Genomic DNA, 22,993 nt, shown 5'->3' on the forward strand with positions numbered 1-22,993 from the left:
GTGCTTCTCGCTTACCGGAAGCACAAGGCGGACGGGGACATTTTTTCTTTAGAAAAACTGCGGTCTCGGATTAGAAACCGTCGTTTTTTCTGCTGGCAACTTAGATTGGTGAACGGGAACCATGTTCCCGTTCACTGATCCCAGGGCTACCGGGGGACAGCACGGGGACACGGGGGCGCGCCCGCAATCGCACGCGCCGAAGCGCACTTCTGCAGCAGAGCAGCCGCCTGGACGTAACAATCACATCCTGGCGACTGAAATCGTTAAGTTAAATAAATCAGTTTAACTTACCTGGGGCATCTCGCAGCCCCCAGGAGTCATCCTGTGCCAGCGCCGTCCTTCCATGATTCTCCAGCGAGCAGCGTGGCACATGCGTGGCCCCAAGCCGCGCACACCCTGAACACTGAGCATGCACAGTAGCGACGTCCGACCCGCCGGCGACGGAAAAAAATCTTTCGCACGGATGGGTCGACGGAAATCGACGGGAACGATCAATTTCGGGTGGAGATCGATCGTTCTGTTAGCGGTGTGCGTGGCGATTTCACAGCTGTTTCGATCACTGTGATCGAAACGGCTGTATATCGGCGGGAAAATCATTAGGTGTATGGGCCCCTTTAGGCTCAAGCTAGATATATTACAATAAAATATGTATACACTCGACTGTAAGACTGACTCACAGTATACAAGTGTAGGGGTCACCTTATACTTAAGTCAGTCTAAAATGTCACCATTTATAGCTGTAATGGGGGGGTCGTTTCTCTCTCCCCCTCCCACCCACCACCACCAATGGAGTTTAATCATATGCAGAGCGAGTGCTGCAGCACAAGCCGGCACTCACTAATCCAGGGCCAGGCTCTCTTATCTTTCTCAATCACTCCAGTCTGTGTGCATTAGCGTAGCTCTGACACCCGAAGTCAAATGACATGGGGAGCCAGAGCTACTCTAGTGGTTGCAGACTGGAATGAGTGAGGAAGATGAGAGGACCTGGCACTGGATTGGTGAGTGACGGCTTCCGCTGCGGCACTTGCTCTGCATATGGTTACACACGGGGGTCACCACAGTTTTTGGGTGACAGTATGAGGTTTACTGAAAGTTAGTGGGAAACTTTCTATTGCTTAAGCTCTCCGTCTGCATACCTTTGTATTATGGCTGAAACTGACTACTGCTGTACAACATTGTCTAATGACTTGAACACTATCTACTGCTACAGTGGAATACACATTTTCCTGTTATAGACATGCGATGCCCTTGTTCATGACCTCTCATTTCTAAACTTGTATGTGAAGAGATATTAAAAAATAAGCTGTTGGTTTATTTTGTTTGGGGAGAAATTACCTTAAGGTAGGATAGGTCAGTACTTTCCCTTAAAGAGTAACTGTCAGGCTGCAGAAGCTAATTTAAACCTCTATTCTCCTGTGTTAAACAGTTTAGAAGGAAGCCAAAAAGGCATTAGTGAAGATAAAAATCTCTCTTACCTTTGATGTGTGCTTATCAGCAAAGCTGTTAGACCCAAGCAGGACGCAAGCCGCATACTATACTGCAAAGCATTCTAGGGCCCTCCCCTCGGCTGCTAATGAGACGTTACAGCAGCTTGTAATCAGTCCAGCACGTAGCACTGATAAATCTCCGGGCAGAGTACACTGCAGGAGTCAGCTATTGTTCCTAGCCACATGGCTAATTAATATTCACTGCACACTGTGTTGTTCAGTATGAGCTTTTCTGTGATCAGGAAGCAGGCAGGACATGACCACACATTTGGCTTCATAGGAGACAGAAAAACATGGAACCTGCCATGAGCTGTCAGGAGCATCAATCTCTGCATATACTATATAAAAATTCTGTGAAGTACAAACGTGGACAGTGAAATGCATATGTAATGTAAGTATAGCCAATCTTTAGCTACTGATATATGTGTTTATTTTCTCTGAGACCTTATACCTAACAGCTCCTCTTTAATTTGTTTTATTCTCTGCATGCTAACTTCTTTCAGGCAGATAGCAAAATGGTGCATTTAATGCCGGGAGTGAGCATCCTCTGTTTGTACTATAATGTGCTATAATGAAACTGTAATAGATAGACTTATACTTGAGTAATTAAAAAATCTAGCTCAAGAGAGTCAAATATTGGGGTCGACATACAGTATATCCGAGTATATAAGGTTTTTCCAGGAGGTACACAAAATTATGGTAGGCAAGCAATCCTGTTTTCCAAATGCTTCTGTCAGCTCTCCATGATCTGAAATCTTTTTCACATTGTGGGTTTTGACATGAGACATGGTGAAGAGACACTAATAATTCATGTAAATGGATACAGTTTGCAATGTGATACATTTAATGTAAGCTAGTTCTACAGCAATCCATACCATAATGTTTTAGGATGAAAGTTGTGTTAAATATCTGGTTGTTGGAATTTATTAGCTCATAAAGATATGTTTTTGTATATAGTAGTGTATGCATGTATGTAAAGAATATCAAAAAAAACTTTACTATTATGTGTATTTTGAAACCTCTAAAGGACTGTGTGGTATGAACTTCAAGCTCGAGACTGGCCTTTTAAAAGTCAAGCTGTTGAGGCTCTTATATGGCAGGTTGGAAGTGGAGAAGGAGTTAAGCAGTTGCTGGCTACTATTAGTCTGGGCAAAGAAGTCACTGTAAGTATTTTGTATCCTCATTATTGATTTCCAGTATTTTAATAGCACATTTATATCATGACGTAGACAGCCTGCTAGTCTTCACACAGATGCAGGAGCAGAAGCACAGCAATGAGGTTGTAATGATACTAACCAGATTTGGATCTGGTTAGAACCTGAATGGTTTCATTTCTTTCCTTTTGTCAAGCCTAGTTTTGTTTGACAGAACTTGAAAAGCACCACAATTTTTCAGCCTAAAGTGTACCTGAGGTGACATGTGACATGATGAGATAAACGTGTATGTACAGTGCAAAACATATTAATAACCAGGCTGGTTTACTTGTATACAGTATTGCTGCCTGAAAGAGTTCATCTTTAGTACCAGTGGGGACTATAGTAAACATCGCTGATAAGCAAATTACAGCCATACGTTTTTCCTGGCAGAATACAACTTCTGAAAGCAGAGGGAGATAGAAAAATCTCAATAGTTCATGTATTTTTGTTTAGGGACACTTAATAGGCTGCCACTGATCAGAGACAACAAAACATTCTACTTTGTAAATGTTTAAATATAAAATAAAAAACCATGGAATATCTAAAAAACAAAAAAAAGCCATTTTTAGGAATAGCAGGATAAATACAATTGTTTTAGTAGTTTTTTTTTCACCTCGGGTTCACTTAAAAATGTGGGTACATGCGTGCAATTATGCAAACGAGGTTCAGCAACACTTGGAGATAACTGGATCTTGAAGATCCCCGACGACTCCGCCCAAAGTACCGTGATCACTTGACTTCCTGTTCACTTGACTTCCTCTTCACGTGTGTACTTGTTAGCCGGAAAATGGGTCGTGGAGCGCTAGTCGTCAGGGGAACCTCGCTGGATCCGTCTTTCTCCGTCGAGTGGTGAGTATTTAGCTTTAGGCAACTTATGCTTAGGCATGGGTAGATGTCCTAAAATTAGGCTCTGAGACTTTGAGCAATAAAGCAAATATACTGGCATCACTTATTTTTTATCTGTTTTATGTTACTATTTCAATCATTATTTTAATAGTAAAACTGGCTCCTAAATAAGAGCAAGTGCAAATTAAGATCTTCAAAGGGATAATAAGGAGTGCATAGAATAAATTCTGCCTTTCTTTAGCTGGAGGAGTGGGAGAGGAATTTTTTTCTTGCAAAAAGCTGGCTGTGTACCTGTTCCACATTTTATTTTGGCACAGATACACTATTGATGTCCTTATCATTTGGATTGGTTTGTTCTCAGAGTGTTTTCCTGGATCTGTAGACTTGGGGCCTTAGGGCCCTTTTATACGTAATCAGTTGTTTTCAGTTATAACTAAAAGAAAACTGATTTTCAAAGTAATGCCCATGTTTTCCTATGGCACCTTTCACACTCGTTTTAACGGAAATCTTTCTCACAATGCACTGCTATGGAAAAACGTGCACCAACGCATACTAATGACACTAACGCGTGCCAATTAAGTGTAAATGGGCCCTTAGACCCCCTGAACTAAATGATAATTTGAAGAGCACAAACATTTTGCAGCTCCCCTGCAATACATCTGACAATCCTTATATTTTTTTGGCAGGTTGCTGGCTGGGGGGTATGTGCTGCTCTTTTTGCCCTTTTTTTCCTCCTCGTTCTCTACTGCTTTCTCTCTCTGTTCTGGGTCTGTCCACCTCCATGTTTTTTTCCCTTTTCGTAGATCTCTATTGTCTCCTTGGGCTACATGTTCTGGCTCCTTCCATTCTCACTTCCCTTGTAACACACCTTCTTCTCCTCATTTGCCAGATCCTTATTGGGTCCAGTTGGAACAGGACTTCTGAGTAGATGTGGCAGGTGCAAGTGTCCGCATTCATATATATATATATATATATATATATATATATATACAGTTTATTGGTGCAGCTTTTTGCCACTGGGTAGCAGTGTTTGGGTAGCAAGGGGCATTCACTCTTCTCCACCTCAAGGCAAACAAATGAAGACTAGCTCTATGAGTAGTGGTCTGTTTTATGATGTCTTTTCTATCTCATATGTACCGTATATACTCGCATACAAGCCGAATTTTTGACCCCCAAAAAGGGGGTCAAAAGTTGGGGGGTCGGCTTGTATGCGAGTCTTCCCTGGTGGTCTAGTGGTGGGTGGTCCGCGCCCCGCTCCCCCCCTCCCCGCTCCCCCCGCGGCCGCCGCTGCTATTACCTCTTAGGCAGCGGCCGCTTCCTAATCCGCGTTCCCCTCTGAAGTTTCAGCGTGTATCACAGCAGCGCGCCCGGCGCTGCTGCTGTGACGATGCAGGGGGCAGGAAAGAGCGGTTCCCCTGGTAATGGCGATACAGATCGCCGCTATAGGGAGCCGTGATCTTTCATGCACTCTAGTCTGCATCGTCACAGCAGCAGCGCCGGGCGCGCTGCTGTGATACACGCTGAAACCTCAGAGGGGAACGCGGATTAGGAAGCGGCCGCTGCCTAAGCAGGTAATAGCAGCGGGGGGAGCACTACCTACCTATGCTGGGCACTATTCTGGCTAAACTGGGCACTATACTGGCTAAACTGGGCACTATACTAGCTAAACTGGGCACTATACTGGCTAAACTGGGCACTTTACTACCCATACTGGGGCACTATACTGGCTAAACTGGGCACTATACTGGCTAAACTGGGCACTATACTGGCTAAACTGGGCACTATACTAGCTAAACTGGGCACTATACTGGCTAAACTGGGCACTATACTGGCTAAACTGGGCACTTTACTAGCCATACTGGGGCACTATACTAGCTAAACTGGGCACTATACTGGCTAAACTGGGCACTATACTAGCTAAACTGGGCACTATACTGGCTAAACTGGGCACTTTACTAGCCATACTGGGGCACTATACTAGCTAAACTGGGCACTATACTAGCTAAACTGGGCACTATACTAGCTAAACTGAGGCACTACCTACCCATACTGGGCGCTATACGGGGCACTATACTGGTTATACTGGGCACTATACTGGCTATACTGGCTATACTGGGCACTATACTGGCTATACTGGGCACTATACTAGCTATACTTGACACTACCTACCTATACTGGGCACTATACTAGCTATACTGGGACACACTGGGGGGCTGCACCAATCCAGCATTTCCTACCCCCGGCTTATATGGGGGTCAATCATTTTTCCCTGTTTTTTCAGGGAAAAGTTGGGGGGGTCGGCATATATGCGGGTCGGCTTATATGCGAGTATATACGGTATTCATTTTTTTGATACTTGTATTAAAACAATTAATTGTATTATTTTGCTTCGTAGTGCACTGTACCTGCTCTTTTTTTACAGCCAAATTGACCACAGTCTACACAGAACAATGATATGAAATTACATATAAATCCTTCCGTATGTTTTTTTTCGTAAGTTTTCATCTCTTCAGTAAATGTGAACTTTGATTTTTGTAGGAGATTCTGGCTGCATGCTGGGCTTTTGATGTCAGTGAAAGGCCAAGCTTTACTCTCCTTGTGGACATGTTGGAAAAGCTGCCAAAGCTCAATCGGAGGTTGTCACATCCTGGTCATTTCTGGAAATCTGCAGAGTGAGTAGCATATTCCTTTATTGTTGTGTATAGCCAACTCTGCCAAAGATTCAACCTTTTTAGATTAAGATCCAGTGGATCTCATGACTGGATCCGTGTTTTATAGAGCTAGCGTCATCAAACTAAAAGTATTACAACAAAATCTCAAAAAGATACTAACAGATTAACCACTTCACCCCAAAGGCATGTTTACCCTAACGGACAAGAGCGCTTTTCACCTTCCAGTGCTCATCCCTTTCATTTGCCAATAGCTTAATCACTACTAATCACAATGAAATGATCTATATCTTGTTTTTTTCACCACCAATTAGTCTTTTTGGGGTTGATATTTGTTTTCAGTAATTACTTTATTTTCTATGCATTTGAAAGGGAAAAACAAGGAAAAAATGAAAAAATACACAAATACACTATTTCTCCAATTTTATCCCCTATAGTTTTAATATAAACACTGCTACTGTACATAAAACTCACACATTTTATCTATTTGTCCTGGTCATCACAACATTTTAATTATGTCCCTAGTACAAAGTATGGTGACAATATAGTATTTGGAAATAAAGATGTATTTTTTCTTTGGTGTTTTTTTTCACTATTTTCACGTGCACGTACACATGAATGCACGTGTACGGGGACGCGCGCACATGCACACGTCCCCCACGTGTGCACGTGCGCGCGCGCACAGCGCCAGCAGCATTGTCTGACTTATAAAAACGTCCTGGAGCCATTAAAGGGGCACTACAGCGAAAAATTGTAAAATTTAAAATATGTGCAAACATATACAAATACGAAGTACGTTTTGTCCAGAGTAAAATGAGCCATAAATTACTTTTCTCCTATGTTGCTGTCACTTACAGTAGGCAGTAGAAATCTGACAGAAGTGACAGGTTTTGGACCAGTCCATCTCTTCATAGGGGATTCTCAGGGATTTATTTATTTTTCAAAAGCACTTAGTGAATGGCCGTTGCTCTGTCCAACTGCCAAAAAACTGTGTAGCGAGCAGGGAAGCTGGCCAGCATCATTGTTTAAATCCTTTTTAGGGAATATCTTTATCAAGAATAAAAGCCTTGCTGGGAATCCCCTATGAAGAGATGGACTAGCCCAAAACCTGTCACTTCTGTCAGATTTCTACTACCTACTGTAAGTGACAGCAACATAGGAGAAAAGTAATTTATGGCTCATTTTACTCTGGACAAAACGTACTTCTTATTTGTATATGTTTGTACATATTTTAAATTTTACAATTTTTCACTGTAGTGCCCCTTTAAGAGGCTCTAGCAGAATGTTTTTATAAGTCAGCTTGTCATTAAAGCGGACCCAAACCAAACATTTTTTTAATTCAAAATATTTAGTTGCACCACTCTGACACATACAAAGATAAATAAACACTGCTTCAAGCCTATGAGCATTTCAGTGCATGCTTTTCACCCTTCTCTTTTCATTACTAGGGTTATACAGGTGGCAGCCATTAGCAATTCCTCCTTTGCTGGACACCATCTACTTCACCAGTTTGCCGGATTCTGTCCCGGCAATTTGAAAGGAAGGGAGGGGTTTCTCCAATAAATGTAAAATATTTTATATTTGTCATGCAGCTGAAAAAAGGCTGCTATTTATTATTATAATTTAGAAAATAGATTTCATTTCTGAAATCTTGTATTTTTAATTTGGGTCCACTTTAAGTGGTTAAGGTTATTCCCTGAAGCTGTGCCAAGTGCTGCGATCTCCAATACATGCACCAAATAGTGCAAAGCCTTTTACACAGGATAGACTAAACTCAGCAGAAGCAGCTGCTTGGGGCTGTCTTTGCCAAGAATCTAGCAGGTGAACAGCCAACTCAATACATCGATGAAAGATCTGGCGTATTAGATAATCTCGTGTGAGTGCATTGTTCCTCTGCTTACCCTGCCCGCTCCATTGTGCGCCACACCCCCTTACATTGCAACAGAATGCATCCCTGAACTGATGCATCTGTCACCTGAGGGATTGTGTTCCCTTCCCTACTGGTGACAGACATGCATGTGTTTGCACCTTAAATAACTGAGTTACAACTAAACTGCTAGTTAACACTAAACTTTGCATCATTAAGTTGTGTCAGGAAGAAGCTGCAAAGTTCTGATTTCTATTACACCTATATTAGTAACTGTTAAGACCAGAATTAGAATATCCTGTTGGGATGAATTTTAGGTACCTTATTATTGGACATAAGAGTACTGTGAGGATTCAGATATGGACAGTTAGGGCCCTTTCACACCAGAGGGATTTTTTGGCGTTTTAACGCCACGGCCGAAGTTGGCGTTTTGCTAGGTAAAAGAAAGTCCATAGACTTTCATTTTACCTTTCACATCTAACTCGGCGTTTTGGAGCGTTGCGTTTCAACGCTCCCAGGAGCTTTTTCAGGGCTGTTTACAGCCGAAGTTGGCTGTTGGCGTTTCAATGATAGTCAATGGAAAACGCCAGCTTCAGCGTTTTCAAAGCGTTTTCAAAGCGTTTTACAGTTGACTTGTTCACTTATTTTTATAGAAGAAAAAAAAAGGGACGTTTTCATATGAGTTGTAAAATTCTTTCAAAAGGCTTTGAAAACGCTTTGAAAACGCTATGTATTGGCGTTAAGCAAAAGGCTGACTTTCAGCCTTTTCTACCGCAGCCTCTAGTGTGAAAGAGCCCTTAGTTACATAGTTACATAGTTATTTTGGTTGAAAAAAGACATACGTCCATCGAGTTCAACCAGTACAAAGTACAACTCCAGCCTGCTCCCTCACATATCCCTGTTGATCCAGAGGAAGGCAGAAAAAAACCCACAAGGCATCATAGATAGATGAATAAAAAGATTGGAAGGACAAAATGATATATAAAGAGTGGAAAATTATTTTGTTAAGTCTATAATGCAAAAGAAGAATTTATGATGGGAGTACTCCCTTATCTGCAGTTTCCATCTAAATTAACAAAAAGAAGAATTTATGATGGGAGAACTCCCTTATCTGCAGCTTCCATCTAAACTAATCACATAGTGTAACCTATATAAAGTGTTTTACACATTTTTATAGAGCAGACACTTTTGTTTTTATCACCATACTCTGTATTTGAAATGAACTCCTAGTGTGTAAAGTCCATGTAAGACTTTATGGCCAGGTGTAGTCAGGGAACCTATCTTCTTGGAAAATACCAGAGTACCTGGAGGAAACCCAGCAACTTGGAAATGAGCCAAACAGAAGCTGCACTGTTTGTTTGGCTTAGCTCTTAGCTGCATGCTATTTGCATGCAAATCTGTAATATTAGCATCTCATTGATTATTTTTAGTTCTCCTCTTCAGTGATCATGTTTAAAGCAGGGCAGGAAAGTCAACAAATTACTCTTGTCTGGATTAGATCATATCATTTAGATATTTGTAGCCCTCCTCATTATCAGAATTAGAATTACTAGGTTAAACTTTCAATCTAAATGCTCATACACATGCTCAAACAATGTCGACCGGATGGAGACCCAATCCCTCAGACGACGGTGCCGGGCCGAGGCTTTGCATATGCATCACTTGCACATGTTATGTTCAATGCAGGGGGTGGATCGGCATGGGAGTGACGTCACGCAGCGGGTGTGGTCAGTGGAAAGAACAATGTTATTGGCCATCGGCCAGCCAAAGTAATCTACCTGAACGGTTTGCTGGCCAAGCAGTTGGCGGACATCAGGGACTTCCATACAAGCACCAGATTCTCGGCAGATGCGGTCATTTTTGGCTGCCTGAGCCTAATTACATCTGGCGTGTGTACGGGACTTAAGTGAGTTTGTCCATCGAAAGTTTTGACAAGTCGTAGTTATAGATTTTTTCCCAAGTTTGAAAGTTATATGCTTTTCTAATACTCTGTGTTAGTCTAACAATTAGTTAAACTCATTTAGGGATCATTTGTCACTTACCAGTGTCTCCCAACACTTTACCAATCCAGCTGTTAGCATCACTTTCTGGGTATGTGTGGTAGTAACATTTACTCAGTCCCTATCTATAGATGCAGTCATGTAGAGGATGGGTACAAATGGTAATAACATAAACTTGAGGTTTTGGAACTTCCATACAAAGGCTCAGAATTGTAGCAGAGGCGGGGTTAATTGTTATTGGAAGATGCCAGTGGCAGCAGGCTTCTTATAGTACCTGCCAACCCACTGGCCAACTCGTTTTCTCTTATAAATTGAGGTTCACTTTAAAGTACATTGCTGGGTAGTCTTGTTTTTTATTCATAAAGTAGACTTTTTAATCATAAAAAGCACAGGTTTTCTTCAATGTTTGACATTTTTTAAACATATTACTAATTCATTTTTCTCTGCTTATATTCTCCTTTGGGATGTTTTGCTGATCCTCATCACTGCCATTTCTCTTTCCATTCCACATGATCCTGCTGTGGGGCCTGGCACATCTTGGGATATCTCTGCTGCACTGATTTGTACTGTCTACCCTTCGTTTTGCCTTCACACTGCCTTTGTTTCCTTCCATTTTTCTGATATTTACATATTTTATCCATTTTGACTTCTGCTCATTCTAAAGACATTGGCACCATTTTTACACAAAGAACCAATTGTACAAGCATGCTGTTCACATCCACTGCTCAGTAGCCAACAAATAAAATGCCTGGTTCATTCCATATCCAACCAGCTTTCCGCATTTTATTTCTACGTTTCTAAACCATAAGTCATTTACAATTGCTTACTTTCAAATAGGAGAAAGACCCAAATGTGTACAATTCATACTTCAATAGCCGACTTTTCACATACTCCATTATGTACTGTGCATCTCCAGGGCAGTATTACAGCCAGCAGCTCACAGTACTTAGTTAAAGATGCAGTATTGGAACTTTGGTAAACTATTCTGCATTAGCTTTTCTATATTCTCTGTGTAGGTCATTGCATGTAACTTTTCCCTCTATCTAGCACAAACCATGACTGTGGCTGTCAGACTCCTGCAATGGATTGTGGGACATGGAGTTCCTTAACAGCTGGAGAGCCAAGTTTGCCCATCACTGTACTAATGCTTATATATCTGCTTGTGTACAGCTAAACAGCTGTTACACCTTACCTGTCGTCTTTTAGGTTATAATGCAGCACACAAGGGCCCAAGGACTTCTATATACTAGTGCAAGCTTCTATATACTAGTGCAAGCTTTAAGGGAAGGCAGCTTACTATAAGTGTAGCGCAGCTGTGGTCATAAAGCCCAAGTTATATCAGTTAGTGATGTAGTTGGCAGGGTTTCATTGTGTTATATTTATAGCTTTATCGTGCTATGAAACCCCAAGTGTTAACAATTGACTTAAATAATTAAATCTGTAACAATTTGTAATTCAAAAGCTGCTTCTAAGACCATTTAAGATACTGACCCCAGGATTGCACACTGTACTAGAGGTACAAAGATGTATTTCACCATCACAAGTTTGTTTTCACAAGTCTAGAAAAGTGTATCTACTGCTGTTGTGAAGATGAGTGGCTGGTTTCCTAATGAGCAGAGTTCAGGAATGATAGCAAGCCTGTGCTGATTCATTGTGTTCTACTAAAATAACCCAAAACTTCACCACTCTTCATAACTTTTGTATTGCTGCATATGTAATCTCTCTTCGTTAATCCTCCTGTATTACTACCAATTATACTAACATGATGATTTTACTAACACTGTTTTCTCCTTCTCATAGGTTATAGCTGCTGGCCATTTTAAATCTGGGTTCTGCCTTGCATGCTTCCATGCGTCTTCTGCTAATCTACAGCTTCGTGACTGCTTACCTTCCATCTACAAATCAAATAACCACCAATAGTAGACAACCTTTTTAACCCTTGGATGTATATGCCGCTTTGATCTTTTCCTGCCTGCTATTCTCTTGGTGTGGGCTATCTGCTTAAATAACCAATTCTGACTGCAAGAAATCTACTTGGCACTAATACTAGTAGGACCAGCTGTGTATCTAGTCTCACAAGCACCACGAGCCAGCAGCAACTTTCTCTAAAGCAGGGTTACCAGCATTATAGTGAATCATTGCACTGAGTGCTTTTTTCTGTGTCCTTCTAATAAGCACTTTTACTACTTGTGTGTATGTGTTTTTAAGATTGTCCATCAAATGTCAGCACTTCAATTTTCTACAGTCATCCCATATTATTCTGTAAAATGCTTAATTGGCCTAATCTTTTATGAATAGTTAAAAGGACACTATGGAGAAAATGGTAAAATTTTAAATTCATATGTACTTTGGTTCCAGAGTAAATGTACTATTTTTTTTACCTCCTATGTAGCTTTCACTCTTAGAAAGCATTTATCAACTCTGAACCTCTTATAGACAGGTTTTGGACTAATCCATCTCCTTTAGGGCCCTTTTCCACCAGCGCTGGCTGAATCGCAAAGTCGCAAACCGCTAGCGATTTTACAATCGCTACGGTTTGCTTTTTAACATAGGAATCGCGGTAGGTCATTTCCACTACCGCGATTCGTTTTTTACGCGAACGCGCGGCGGAGCGATATTTGCCGCGATTTTGCTATGCAGTGCATAGCAAAATCGCGGCCGCAAAACGTCGGGGAATCGCCGGTTTTGCGATTCAGCAATCGCTAGCATTCAGCGTGAACGCTAGCGACTGCATGTGGAAAAGGGCCCTTAGGGGATTGTCAGAATGTGTTTTATTTTTTAAAGGCACTGCTTGAATGGAAGGGGCACAGTCCAGCTGCCAGAATAGGGGGCAGTGGGTAGATAGGCTGCCTGACATGTTTGTGCATGTCATTTCCAAGGAATGCTTTTTGAAACAATTAAAATTAATTTTGTGAATCCTCCATGAAAAGATGGACTAAACCAAAACCTGACAGAGCTTTTTGTTTTTTATTACCTGCTAACAGTTACAGCAACATTGGAAGTGAAACATTTACCTATGCTGCATTTACTCTGGGACAAGTGTGTGTATATGTGTATTTTAAATGTTCCTATTTTTGCCACAATACCCCTTTAAATTGGCCCTTTCATTGTTTACTGTACTAAAAGTATTTTATTTTATTTTCACTGCTGATATGAAAAATATTACTTGCTTTGGATAACACCTACACTTTTTATCTCCTTTAGTTTAAGGGCATATCTTATATATTTACTATGCTGCTTATATTTAAAAAGATGCCTCCATTACTATTAACAAATAACTGTAGAACATTGATATTGCATGCTCCAATAATGGTAACCTATGAGCTCTTGTTAGCTAACATGTTTCTTGAAATCCCTCACTTACTTGGACATTCAGTTCAGTCACAGAGATCATTGAGCTTTCCTGCCTAGAGGCTCTTGAGGCTTAAATAAAAAACATAATCTAAAGACTGTAGATGGTGCTAAATGGTTTAGGATACTTCAGTATGTAGACATAATTCCTTGCCAAATTTTCGAGGAGACCTACTTCAGATAAAAGATGTGCTGCTTAACAGGTGTAAGTGAGCATGAATATACTTGAATAGAAGTGATGACCAACAAGACTTCTAACATGCTAATCTCCACTGACACAGTGATGACATTAGGCCTTGTTGCATTATTCCTACTCGACAGTCTGCAGTGGGAAGGAACATTTTGAAGCTGTATGAGAAGATTGTAGCCTACAGAACAGACATGTATTGAGTTGTACATGAAGTTCATTGGCACCTCACAAGGCATTTTTACAAATGATTTTTTTCACATCAGCTAATCAAGGAGAATATAGACAGATAACAGCAAGCCTTGAAACGGATTGCCTACACAGATCTAAGTAAAGGTGGCCACACACGATACAATAAAATTATCCAATTTTACAGTAATTCGATAAAAACGATCGGATCTCCCAAGAAATTCGAAAGCTTTTTTTTTCATTCGACTGAAAAATCCGATCGGATTTCCCGTTTTCTTCAATTTTAATCGATCCGGAATGCCAGATATTTTTCTTCAATCTTTCTAAAGCTTGTATGGTGTGTGTTGGATTGTCAATTTATTAATATACAGACCCAAGCAATTTTTTCAGAGTTTACAATCATTTTTATCATAATTGGGGGAAAAATTGAACATAGGTGTGTGGTACATTGGTCATATTTTTGAAATGTTCCAATCAGTCAGAAAAATTGATTGCAATTCTTAAATTGAACAGATATTTAAAAAATTGTAGGGTGTGTGGCCACCTTAAGGCTCAACACACACCATACAATCTTGGTTGTTCAATCTTACCACTTTCATGTAGTAGAAGAACTTATCCAATCAATCATTCAAGGTATTTTCAATCTGTTGGCCCTTATACTACATAGATTTGGTAAATCTGTACAACCGAGATTGTATGGTGTGTGTTGAGCTTAACCGTGTGCTTGGAGGGCGGCTATAAATTTAGCCAGTTAAAGCATCTAGCCTATAGTTACTAATCCAGCTGCTGCTGGTTTTGAGGTACTCAGTGTCTTCTTCTCCTTGGGTCAGTGGAACTTTGCACATAAGTAGAACTGTTTACTCATCACTTCTGAAGCATCTCTGGAGCCAGATGTTTACTGGAGAATTAATAACCCAGAGAAATGGATATTGGGAGTCATGTCTTCTGTGACACTGATCACCCAGAGGATGTTTACAGAGAATTCAGAATAACTTTCCTAAATTAACTATTGTGGCAGGTATATGAGTAGCTGAATTCTGAATATAGCTTCTCTACACCATTGTCACTCTTGTATTTGCTGCTAGGGAATGGAGAGATACTGGAAATAAATGGCAGGTGTTTGAACACCATAATTCCCCAATCTATTTCACTGTTCATACAGTTACTATGTATAATGGTTATAGCCAAAAGCAATATATTTTTCATACACATACTTGACATTTTCTGTGTGTGTGTACTTTATACTTTTTAAAGCATAAGAGTGGCAATTTGCTGGCTGAACTGCTGCAACACATTGCGGGTGCTGATCTTTGACACCCAAGCGGCTTTGCACTGAACACGGCTCTCTTCCTCCTATAATACACATCATAAAAGATTCATCAACATAAAACACTACTTGACTTACGTGAAAGAGCTGATATTAATGTTTACAGATAAATACAAAAGCGTGTCAGCAGCATGTCAGACACTATTTAACCAAAAGCTTTTAAATAAAATTCTATAATAAACAGTAAACATCCTAATGGGTGATTCTGCTGAAAAAATCTGTAAGCATCCCATTCCTAGCCAATATAAAACAATGAGTTGCATTCCGTGTAGATGCAATGTGAAATATCAGCAGTTTTATATATGAAAGTGTTTTAGGTTCGTTTTCCATTAGCTAGAGGTCATAAGTTAAGAGTGTTCAACAGTATCCACTTCCTTGTAATGACACAATGCCCTTCTCATTTTCCAGCTAAAAAGGGAAGTATACTGCTTGTGAGATAGTCAGCTTTGTGGAAGTAGTCAAATATCACATTGGTTACATAACATTTCTTGGCGAGACAAAAGGCCGTGAAAAGTTGTTTTGTTTTTTAAAAAACAAAAATGTTTGGAATTTTTTTTTTTTGCACTCAGTCTGAAAACTAGAATATATTCTGGTTATTTTTTTAGGGCAGCTATCTAGATCTCAGTAGCTAAAGCAATTTAAATTTGACACTTGACTATGCCCTTGTTCAAATGACATTTGCCTGCTGGCTGTAGCTTTTGTTGGACAATCTTGCACCTATGATTGATAATCATTTCTGTAAAGCGAATTAAGTGTAACATATAATGTGTGTTTTGTTTTTTTTTGTTTAACTTAGACATGTTTGTTTTGTTCCCCTTCTTCCAGCATTAACAGTAGCAAAAGTATCCCCCGTTTTGAAAGGTTTGGCCTGGGAGCCTTGGAGCAGGGTAACCAAAAGATCTAGTCTGCTGAGGGATGTCTCAGTAATCATGTTCATGGTTAGTTCTGCAACCACCATCAGAGATTCGCATAGCAGCCAGTGGTGACTCCCTGTGTTGGATGTATTCTGTGCTTTACTCAATTTACATTAACTCATTCTGCACTGAACAGGAGCAACGCAGTGCCGTGCCTTCCCCTTCCAGTGCTGAATGGGTTAAGCCTTAACTCTACCTGCTGTTTTTTGTTGTTTACAAATGGTTTTAGGCATGTGTGTGTTCTGAAAAATGAATAAATGTGACTGATTTTACTTTTCTCTTTATTGGCTGTTCTGATGGTTAGAAAAGCATTTTCATTCATGATAAAAGAAAATGAACTGTCCTGTATTCATAAGCCATAACAAACTGTGAGAGGTGCGTATACAGGTGTAATATATCTTGTCTGTATCCATAGAAAGAAATGCTGAAGATACAGGGTTAATATAATGGATATCTGTCACTGGTCTAAAAGAAAATATGCAAACTGTCATACAGCTAGTGTTACAGGGCTGGACTATCTCATATAGAATTACTATGATGTGAAGTTTTCTTTTAATATTTTATAGATATGCTACTATAGCGCCCACCAGGGACATTGCTAGCTATGAGACCTCTGTTACTCCATTGCTAGCCAGAATACTGACAGTACAGTTTTCTTTCAGAAGCATAGTGATGTTGCTCAAGTTGTTAGTGAGCCCAGTCAATATAGCATATATTTATACTGGCAATATCTTGGTAGTACTCATGTTTCGGAATGAGGAAATGCCAGTGTGTTATGGACCTTGGCTCGTCAGCTATGAGCACATAGCATAAATACATAGCTCCTTCTGTGCAGGATTGCATCTCAGCTAACTGGAGGTAAGGCTACATACTTTGCAGCCTTACTATCTCTGCAGCACCGGCTGCTGTAATTAAAAAGACTCTACTGTGCTTTCTTCCGTTCCCTGAATTTCACTGAACTTACTGATTTATGCCACCATGGTCCCATTCACCACCATATCACAGCCTGAACTTTGCATCAAAGCATATCACTTGGGGATGGGGGTAGTGTAATCCTTAGTTAAAGACTTCTCTTCTGTTGGTAATAGCAGCCAGCGATGCTGAGTGGTGAGGCTGTATAGCGGTCACCAATACCACCAGTTAGGTATGTAGTCCTCCACTACAAGGTACAGGGTCACTTAAGCAATACAATTACCTTTACTTTCTTCTTACTTCCAGAGGGTACAGTAATGCTGTAGGTAAGCTTGTAAAAGTTTCCTCTATTTTCCACACTGATGGAAGAAATGTATTTAACAAGAAAAGCGTCTACATTCAACACACCTTGGCACAGGTCTACTACTAAGGCTAATAGCAAATCTGTGTCCCTGTTAGAAAGACCACATATTTTGGAAACGTCAGTTCCAAGAATTTTGTGCATTTTAGCTTTAGATAGAGCGGAAATGGTTTAGAAAGTTTGAGGATTTTTTTTTTTACTCTCTGTGTCCAAAGACATTATTCCTTACTCTGTGTCCTGGGTCTTACATGGAGGTTTTTTTTAGCATTTATATAAAAAATGTAATTGTAGGAAAATGTTGCATTTCTTACTGTGTCTGTAAGGCCCTGGCAGAAACGTATCCATGTGTCCCCCTTACCTCTGCAATCTGACTGTGAGGCCCCTAATGTGCTGCGGGTAATTATGCTGCTTACACAAATGTAAGCACCAGCCCTGCATATAGAATTATACAGCAGATTATAAGCTGGTCTAATCAATGTTTAGTAGAAAATGTAAATGATCAGTAGCTGCACAGTATTAATTTGACCTTACAGCTTCCACCATTAGAAATTAGAGAAGAATTCAGCAGAAATCTTGTCTACTATTGATTGCGCTGCTACTGCCACTAGCTTTGTACTGATATATGCAATACAAAGCTGTGAGAATACATGGCCAAAAGAACAGCCTTTTCCTATCACTCTCTGATTCATATTTTAAAGAATATTGATGGAGGTGGACCTAGTTTTTATTACTTTTTTGGGCAGATGTTATGTATTTATCAAATCTAACATCTGAAACATCCATTTTTAAATGACTTCTCTTATTAGTTGAGGGCGGAAAGATCGCAGCCGCTGTTAGGCTTTTTGCTGTCTGTTTTCATTATGCAGATGGTTTACCTTTTCCCTAATTTCCTAGACCGTAGTTATTTGGTCTGTACTGGAAACCTAGAAATTCAGAGAAAATATTTCAGATGTCTGTTACTTTATCCATGTACTACTTAGGAATTTTATTATGTAACCAGTTTTTGTGATGGTTGTAGGTCAGTTTGAGTATACACTTTATTATTATTAATACTCATTCATATAGCACAGACATCTTCTGCAGTGCTTTACATACTCATGTCACAAACTGTTCCTCAGAGGAACTCACAATCTAGTTCCTACAACAATCATAGTCTAATGTTCCTTCCGTAGATGATGGCCTATTTTGAGGGGGAACCAATTTGCTCATCCGTAGTTTTGGGGATGTGGATGGAAACCGGAGGGCCCAGAGGAGACCCAAGCAGACATGGGGAATACTTAAAAACTCCATCCCTCCTAGAGATCTGAACCTGAGACCTGAGCATTGTGGGCAAAAGTGCTAGACACAATGCCACTGAATATAACTCTCATTATATTTTAAAGAACTTACTCCCACCAGACAGAATTTTATTATGAATAGTGGAAGAGCCCCATCTGTCAAACTCTGGGCAACCTTACTATCACAGAAATCACATGGAGCTTGATCAGGGTGCAGTGCAAGCCATATCCTCTCTCTGCTCACAGTGTGATGCGAGGCTCTCCCTAACTATGACATGCAGAAGAACCAATGCACAGAATTAGACCACTCAAGCCAGAGTGTAACACACCAAGATGCAGTCACAACAAAGTAGAGAGAAAGCAGTGGTGCACATCCGGCTAAAACGTCACTTTTATTCAAGTAGCTTTAAAATCCAGTTACAATGCATTATCCATAAAGAGGAGAGAGGTACAAGCAGTGAGAGGTCTACAGCTGTTTCACGCCATACAAAGTGTGGTGCATCATCAGGACAACCAGCCCCAAACCATGTTACCCCTTAAATAGTTTCTTACCTATTGAGGCAGGTAGGTTCCACAGTGTCAGTTCGGCCATCTAACCCTATGGAACACATGCCAATAGCAAGTAGAAGCTCATTTCTTCTCTGGAGCGCACTTGCGGGATGTATCGACCCATCACTTGCGGGTCGTATAATCTTACGCGTGGAACACGGAAAATTTTGCGCCTATAGCGCAGTTGGAAAGCAAAGGTTGCACATTTATGTGCGCTTTGGTGATGCGTAGATTGCCGCGTCAATAGAAATGCATTATTGCTCACATTGTGCCCCCCAATGACATCTAGTGGCAATCATACAAAATACAACATTCTGAATGAGAGGAAATTAACCTCCTGCCTCAAAATAACAACATTCTGCCGGCACTGGTTCATGTCAACACAAAAGGTCCCAGTTGGGGGGGGGAGAGAAGCAGGGTTAATCAATTAAACATTAACACTAACCATGACTTGTGAGGTGCACACTAGCAGGAATTTTCATCATACTGTGGAAAGGGAGGGGCTGGTACTGCATCTGGGTCAGGTGACTGCTCTGACAGTTGGGTGTAACCAGAACTTGAAAGAGGCAATTACTCCACTAAACTGATGAAGAGGAAACTGGTCTTGTAAATTGCAAATACTGGAACCCCAATACATGGGGACATCTTCAGGTTAGCAGTTGTATGCCATTTCAGGTACTCTTTAAAGAGAATCTGTATTGTTAAAATCGCACAAAAGTAAACATACCAGTGCGTTAGGGGACATCTCCTATTCCCCTCTGTCACAATTTCGCCGCTCCTCGCCGCATTAAAAGTGGTTAAAAACAGTTTTAAAAAGTTTGTTTATAAACAAACAAAATGGCCACCAAAACAGGAAGTAGGTTGCTGTACAGTATGTCAACACATAGAAAATACATTCATACACAAGCAGGCTGTATACAGCTTTCCTTTCTTTTTCGTGTTTCTTTCCCCCTGCAGCTATCTTCCACTGAAGTGTCAGGCTGTTTCTTCCTGCAGAGTGCAGACAGCTCTGCCTGTATGTAATTCCTCAGTATGTGAAAGCCCAGCCAGCTCAGAGGAGGATTTATCCAGCTTGTAAAAGATAAGAGAGAAGAGAGAAGCTGCCCTGATCTAAGTAATACACAGGCAGTGTGCAGAGAGGGGCCTGGAGGGGGGAGATGCATCACAGAACCACAACACTGAAGAACTTGGCAGCCTTCCAGACACAGGCTGACAAGTCTGACAAGAGAAAGATAAGTTGATTTATTACAGAGATGGTGATAGTAGAACGTGCTGCAGTAAGCCAGAACACATTAGAATAGCTTTTGGAACTTGTAGGATGATAAAAAAACAGGATGCAATTTTTGTTACAGAGTCTCTTTAAGTAAATTCTGAGACTGTTACATCCTATGGCATTAGTCCAGTTTGGAGTGTTGTGTCAATTGTATATGCTGTACATCACTGTATTTCTTTACAGCATATGGATTGACTTAAGATGGCATGATAATATTTTCCCTGAAAATTAGCATTTTTCTTCTGTTGCACTTGCATTCGATTACTTTGAGAAGTGTACACATAGGAGATGTGGGCTGAGGGTTGAGTTGTGGGCCTAGTAAATGAACTGCTTGGAGAGGGTGTTGTCATGTTTGCAGAGTTTACAGATTTATGAATAATTACCTTTTTTATGTAGGGTGTGAACTTTGCCTTTGGTCTTAAAAAAAAGGGAAGGTTAAAGCACAATGAGAAGTTCCTGCAGTACATGAATCATCACTAGATAGATAGATAGATAGATAGATAGATAGATAGATAGATAGATAGATAGATAGATAAACAGACTGGAGATGGGCATGGATTGGGGCATTGATCCCGGCCTCCTGCCTTTTCTGTGCAATAATTTCTGTTTGTAGAGGTTAGCATTGCTCCTCCTTGATAAATTGTGTAGCTCCACAGTACTGCTTCCTTGACAACTGTAGCAATGGGCTGTATCTGGGGTAGAGGTGGGTATTTTAAGGCTTACTTTTAACAATTAAAGTCAAGTATCTAAATGGGATATAGTAATACTGTATACACACCTTTACCAATAAAACAACAGATAACTGGTATTTATTTGCACTATATGTGAGATACCTTTATTTGCTAACAAATCATAACATTCAAGCGTTTTCTTTGTACTTCTGCCTGCAGCTATAAACTGAGTGGGATTTTGTAGCTTTGTATTAAAATATTTTATTGTAAATGCTCTTTGCTCATTCATGTTAAACATTGAATGTGTACTAGAAGTCACACCTGGTAACGACAGTCCCTGTGGTGGGCAGATTCTGCAGCACCGCCAGGGTCGGGGTTGCCTTGTTTAGCAGTTGTGTGCACAGTGCACAGTTTGTATTCCGTGTAGCACACTGTTTGTGCATATTATAGGCCTTTATGGGCTTTTTAAGAAGATAATGATCACATTTTATTACACAGCAGATTGGAGCTGAAAATGTCATTGGATGTCTTTTAGTGTGATTGTGAGGGACCCCAGTTTAGATATTTATTACGTCATGCCTTTGCTTTGCTAGCATTACTGTTTAATTATTCCCAAACTGGTTGTAGTAATTTTAATCTACAGGTCCTTCTCAAAAAATTAGCATATTGTGATGAAGTTCATTATTTTCTGTATTGTACTGCTAAACATTAGACTTTCATATATTTTAGATTCATTACACACAACTGAAGTAGTTCAAGCCTTTTATTGTTTTAATATTGATGATTTTGGCATACAGCTCATGAAAACTTAAAATTCCTATCTCAAAAAATTAGCATATCATGAAAAGGTTCTCAAAACGAGCTATTAACCTAATCATCTGAATCAACTAATTAACTCTAAACACCTGCAAAATATTCCTGAGGCTTTTAAAAACTCCCAGCCTGGTTCATTACTCAAAACCGCAATCATGGGTAAGACTGCCGACCTGACTGCTGTCCAGAAGGCCATCATTAACACCCTCAAGCAAGAGGGTAAGACACAGAAAGAAATTTCTGAACAAATAGGCTGTTCCCAGAGTGCTGTATCAAGGCCCCTCAGTGGGAAGGAAAAAGTGTGGCAGAAAACGCTGCATAACGAGAAGAGGTGACTGGACCCTGAGAAAGATTGTGGAGAAGGACTGATTCCAGACCTTGGGGAACCTGCGGAAGCAGTGGACTGAGTCTGGAGTAGAAACATCCAGAGCCACCGTGTACAGGCGTGTACAGGAAATGGGCTACAGGTGCCGCATTCCCCAGGTCAAGTCACTTTTGAACCAGAAACAGCGGCAGAAGCGACTGACCTGGGCTACAGAGAAGCAGCACTGGACTGTTGCTCAGTGGTCCAAAGTACTTTTTTTTGGATGAAAGCAACTTTTGCATGTTATTCGGAAATCAAGGTGCCAGAGTCTGGAGGAAGACTGGGGAGAGGGAAATGCCAAAATGCCTGAAGTCCAGTGTCAAGTACCCACAGTCAGTGATGGTTTGGGGTGCCATGTCAGCTGCTGGTGTTGGTCCACTGTGTTATATCAAGGGCAGGGTCAATGTAGCTAGCTATCAGGAGATTTTGGAACACTTCATGCTTCCATTTGTTGAAAGCTTTATGGAAATGAAAATTTCATTTTTCAGCACGACCTGGCACCTGCTCACAGTGCCAAAACCACTGGTAAATGGTTTACTGACCATGGTATTACTGTGCTCAATTGGCCTGCCAACTCTCCTGACCTGAACCCCATAGAGAATCTGTGGGATATTGTGAAGAGAAAGTTGAGAGATGCAAGACCCAACACTCTGGATGAGCTTAAGGCCACTTTCGAAGCATCCTGGGCCTCCATAACACCTGAGCAGTGCCACAGGCTGATTGCCTCCATGCCACGCCGC

General features: G+C 40.6%; 1 protein-coding gene across 2 annotated transcripts in view; it reads left to right on the top strand.

Annotated features, from left to right (window-relative positions):
• Positions 1-21,744, top strand: part of KSR1 (kinase suppressor of ras 1) — a 221,561-nt gene extending 199,817 nt beyond the window's left edge. For both annotated transcript variants that reach the window (XM_068268488.1, XM_068268487.1), the window contains 3 exons: positions 2,515-2,650; positions 6,068-6,201; positions 15,945-21,744. In XM_068268488.1, coding sequence (XP_068124589.1) covers positions 2,515-2,650; positions 6,068-6,201; positions 15,945-16,023 — 349 coding nt within the window. In that variant the 3' untranslated portion in view covers positions 16,024-21,744. The remainder of the gene's footprint in view (positions 1-2,514; positions 2,651-6,067; positions 6,202-15,944) is intronic.
• Positions 21,745-22,993: the final 1,249 nt, after the last annotated feature.

Source organism: Hyperolius riggenbachi, chromosome 2 (genome assembly GCF_040937935.1).
Source record: "Hyperolius riggenbachi isolate aHypRig1 chromosome 2, aHypRig1.pri, whole genome shotgun sequence".
In the NCBI taxonomy this organism is placed as follows: domain Eukaryota; kingdom Metazoa; phylum Chordata; class Amphibia; order Anura; family Hyperoliidae; genus Hyperolius; species Hyperolius riggenbachi.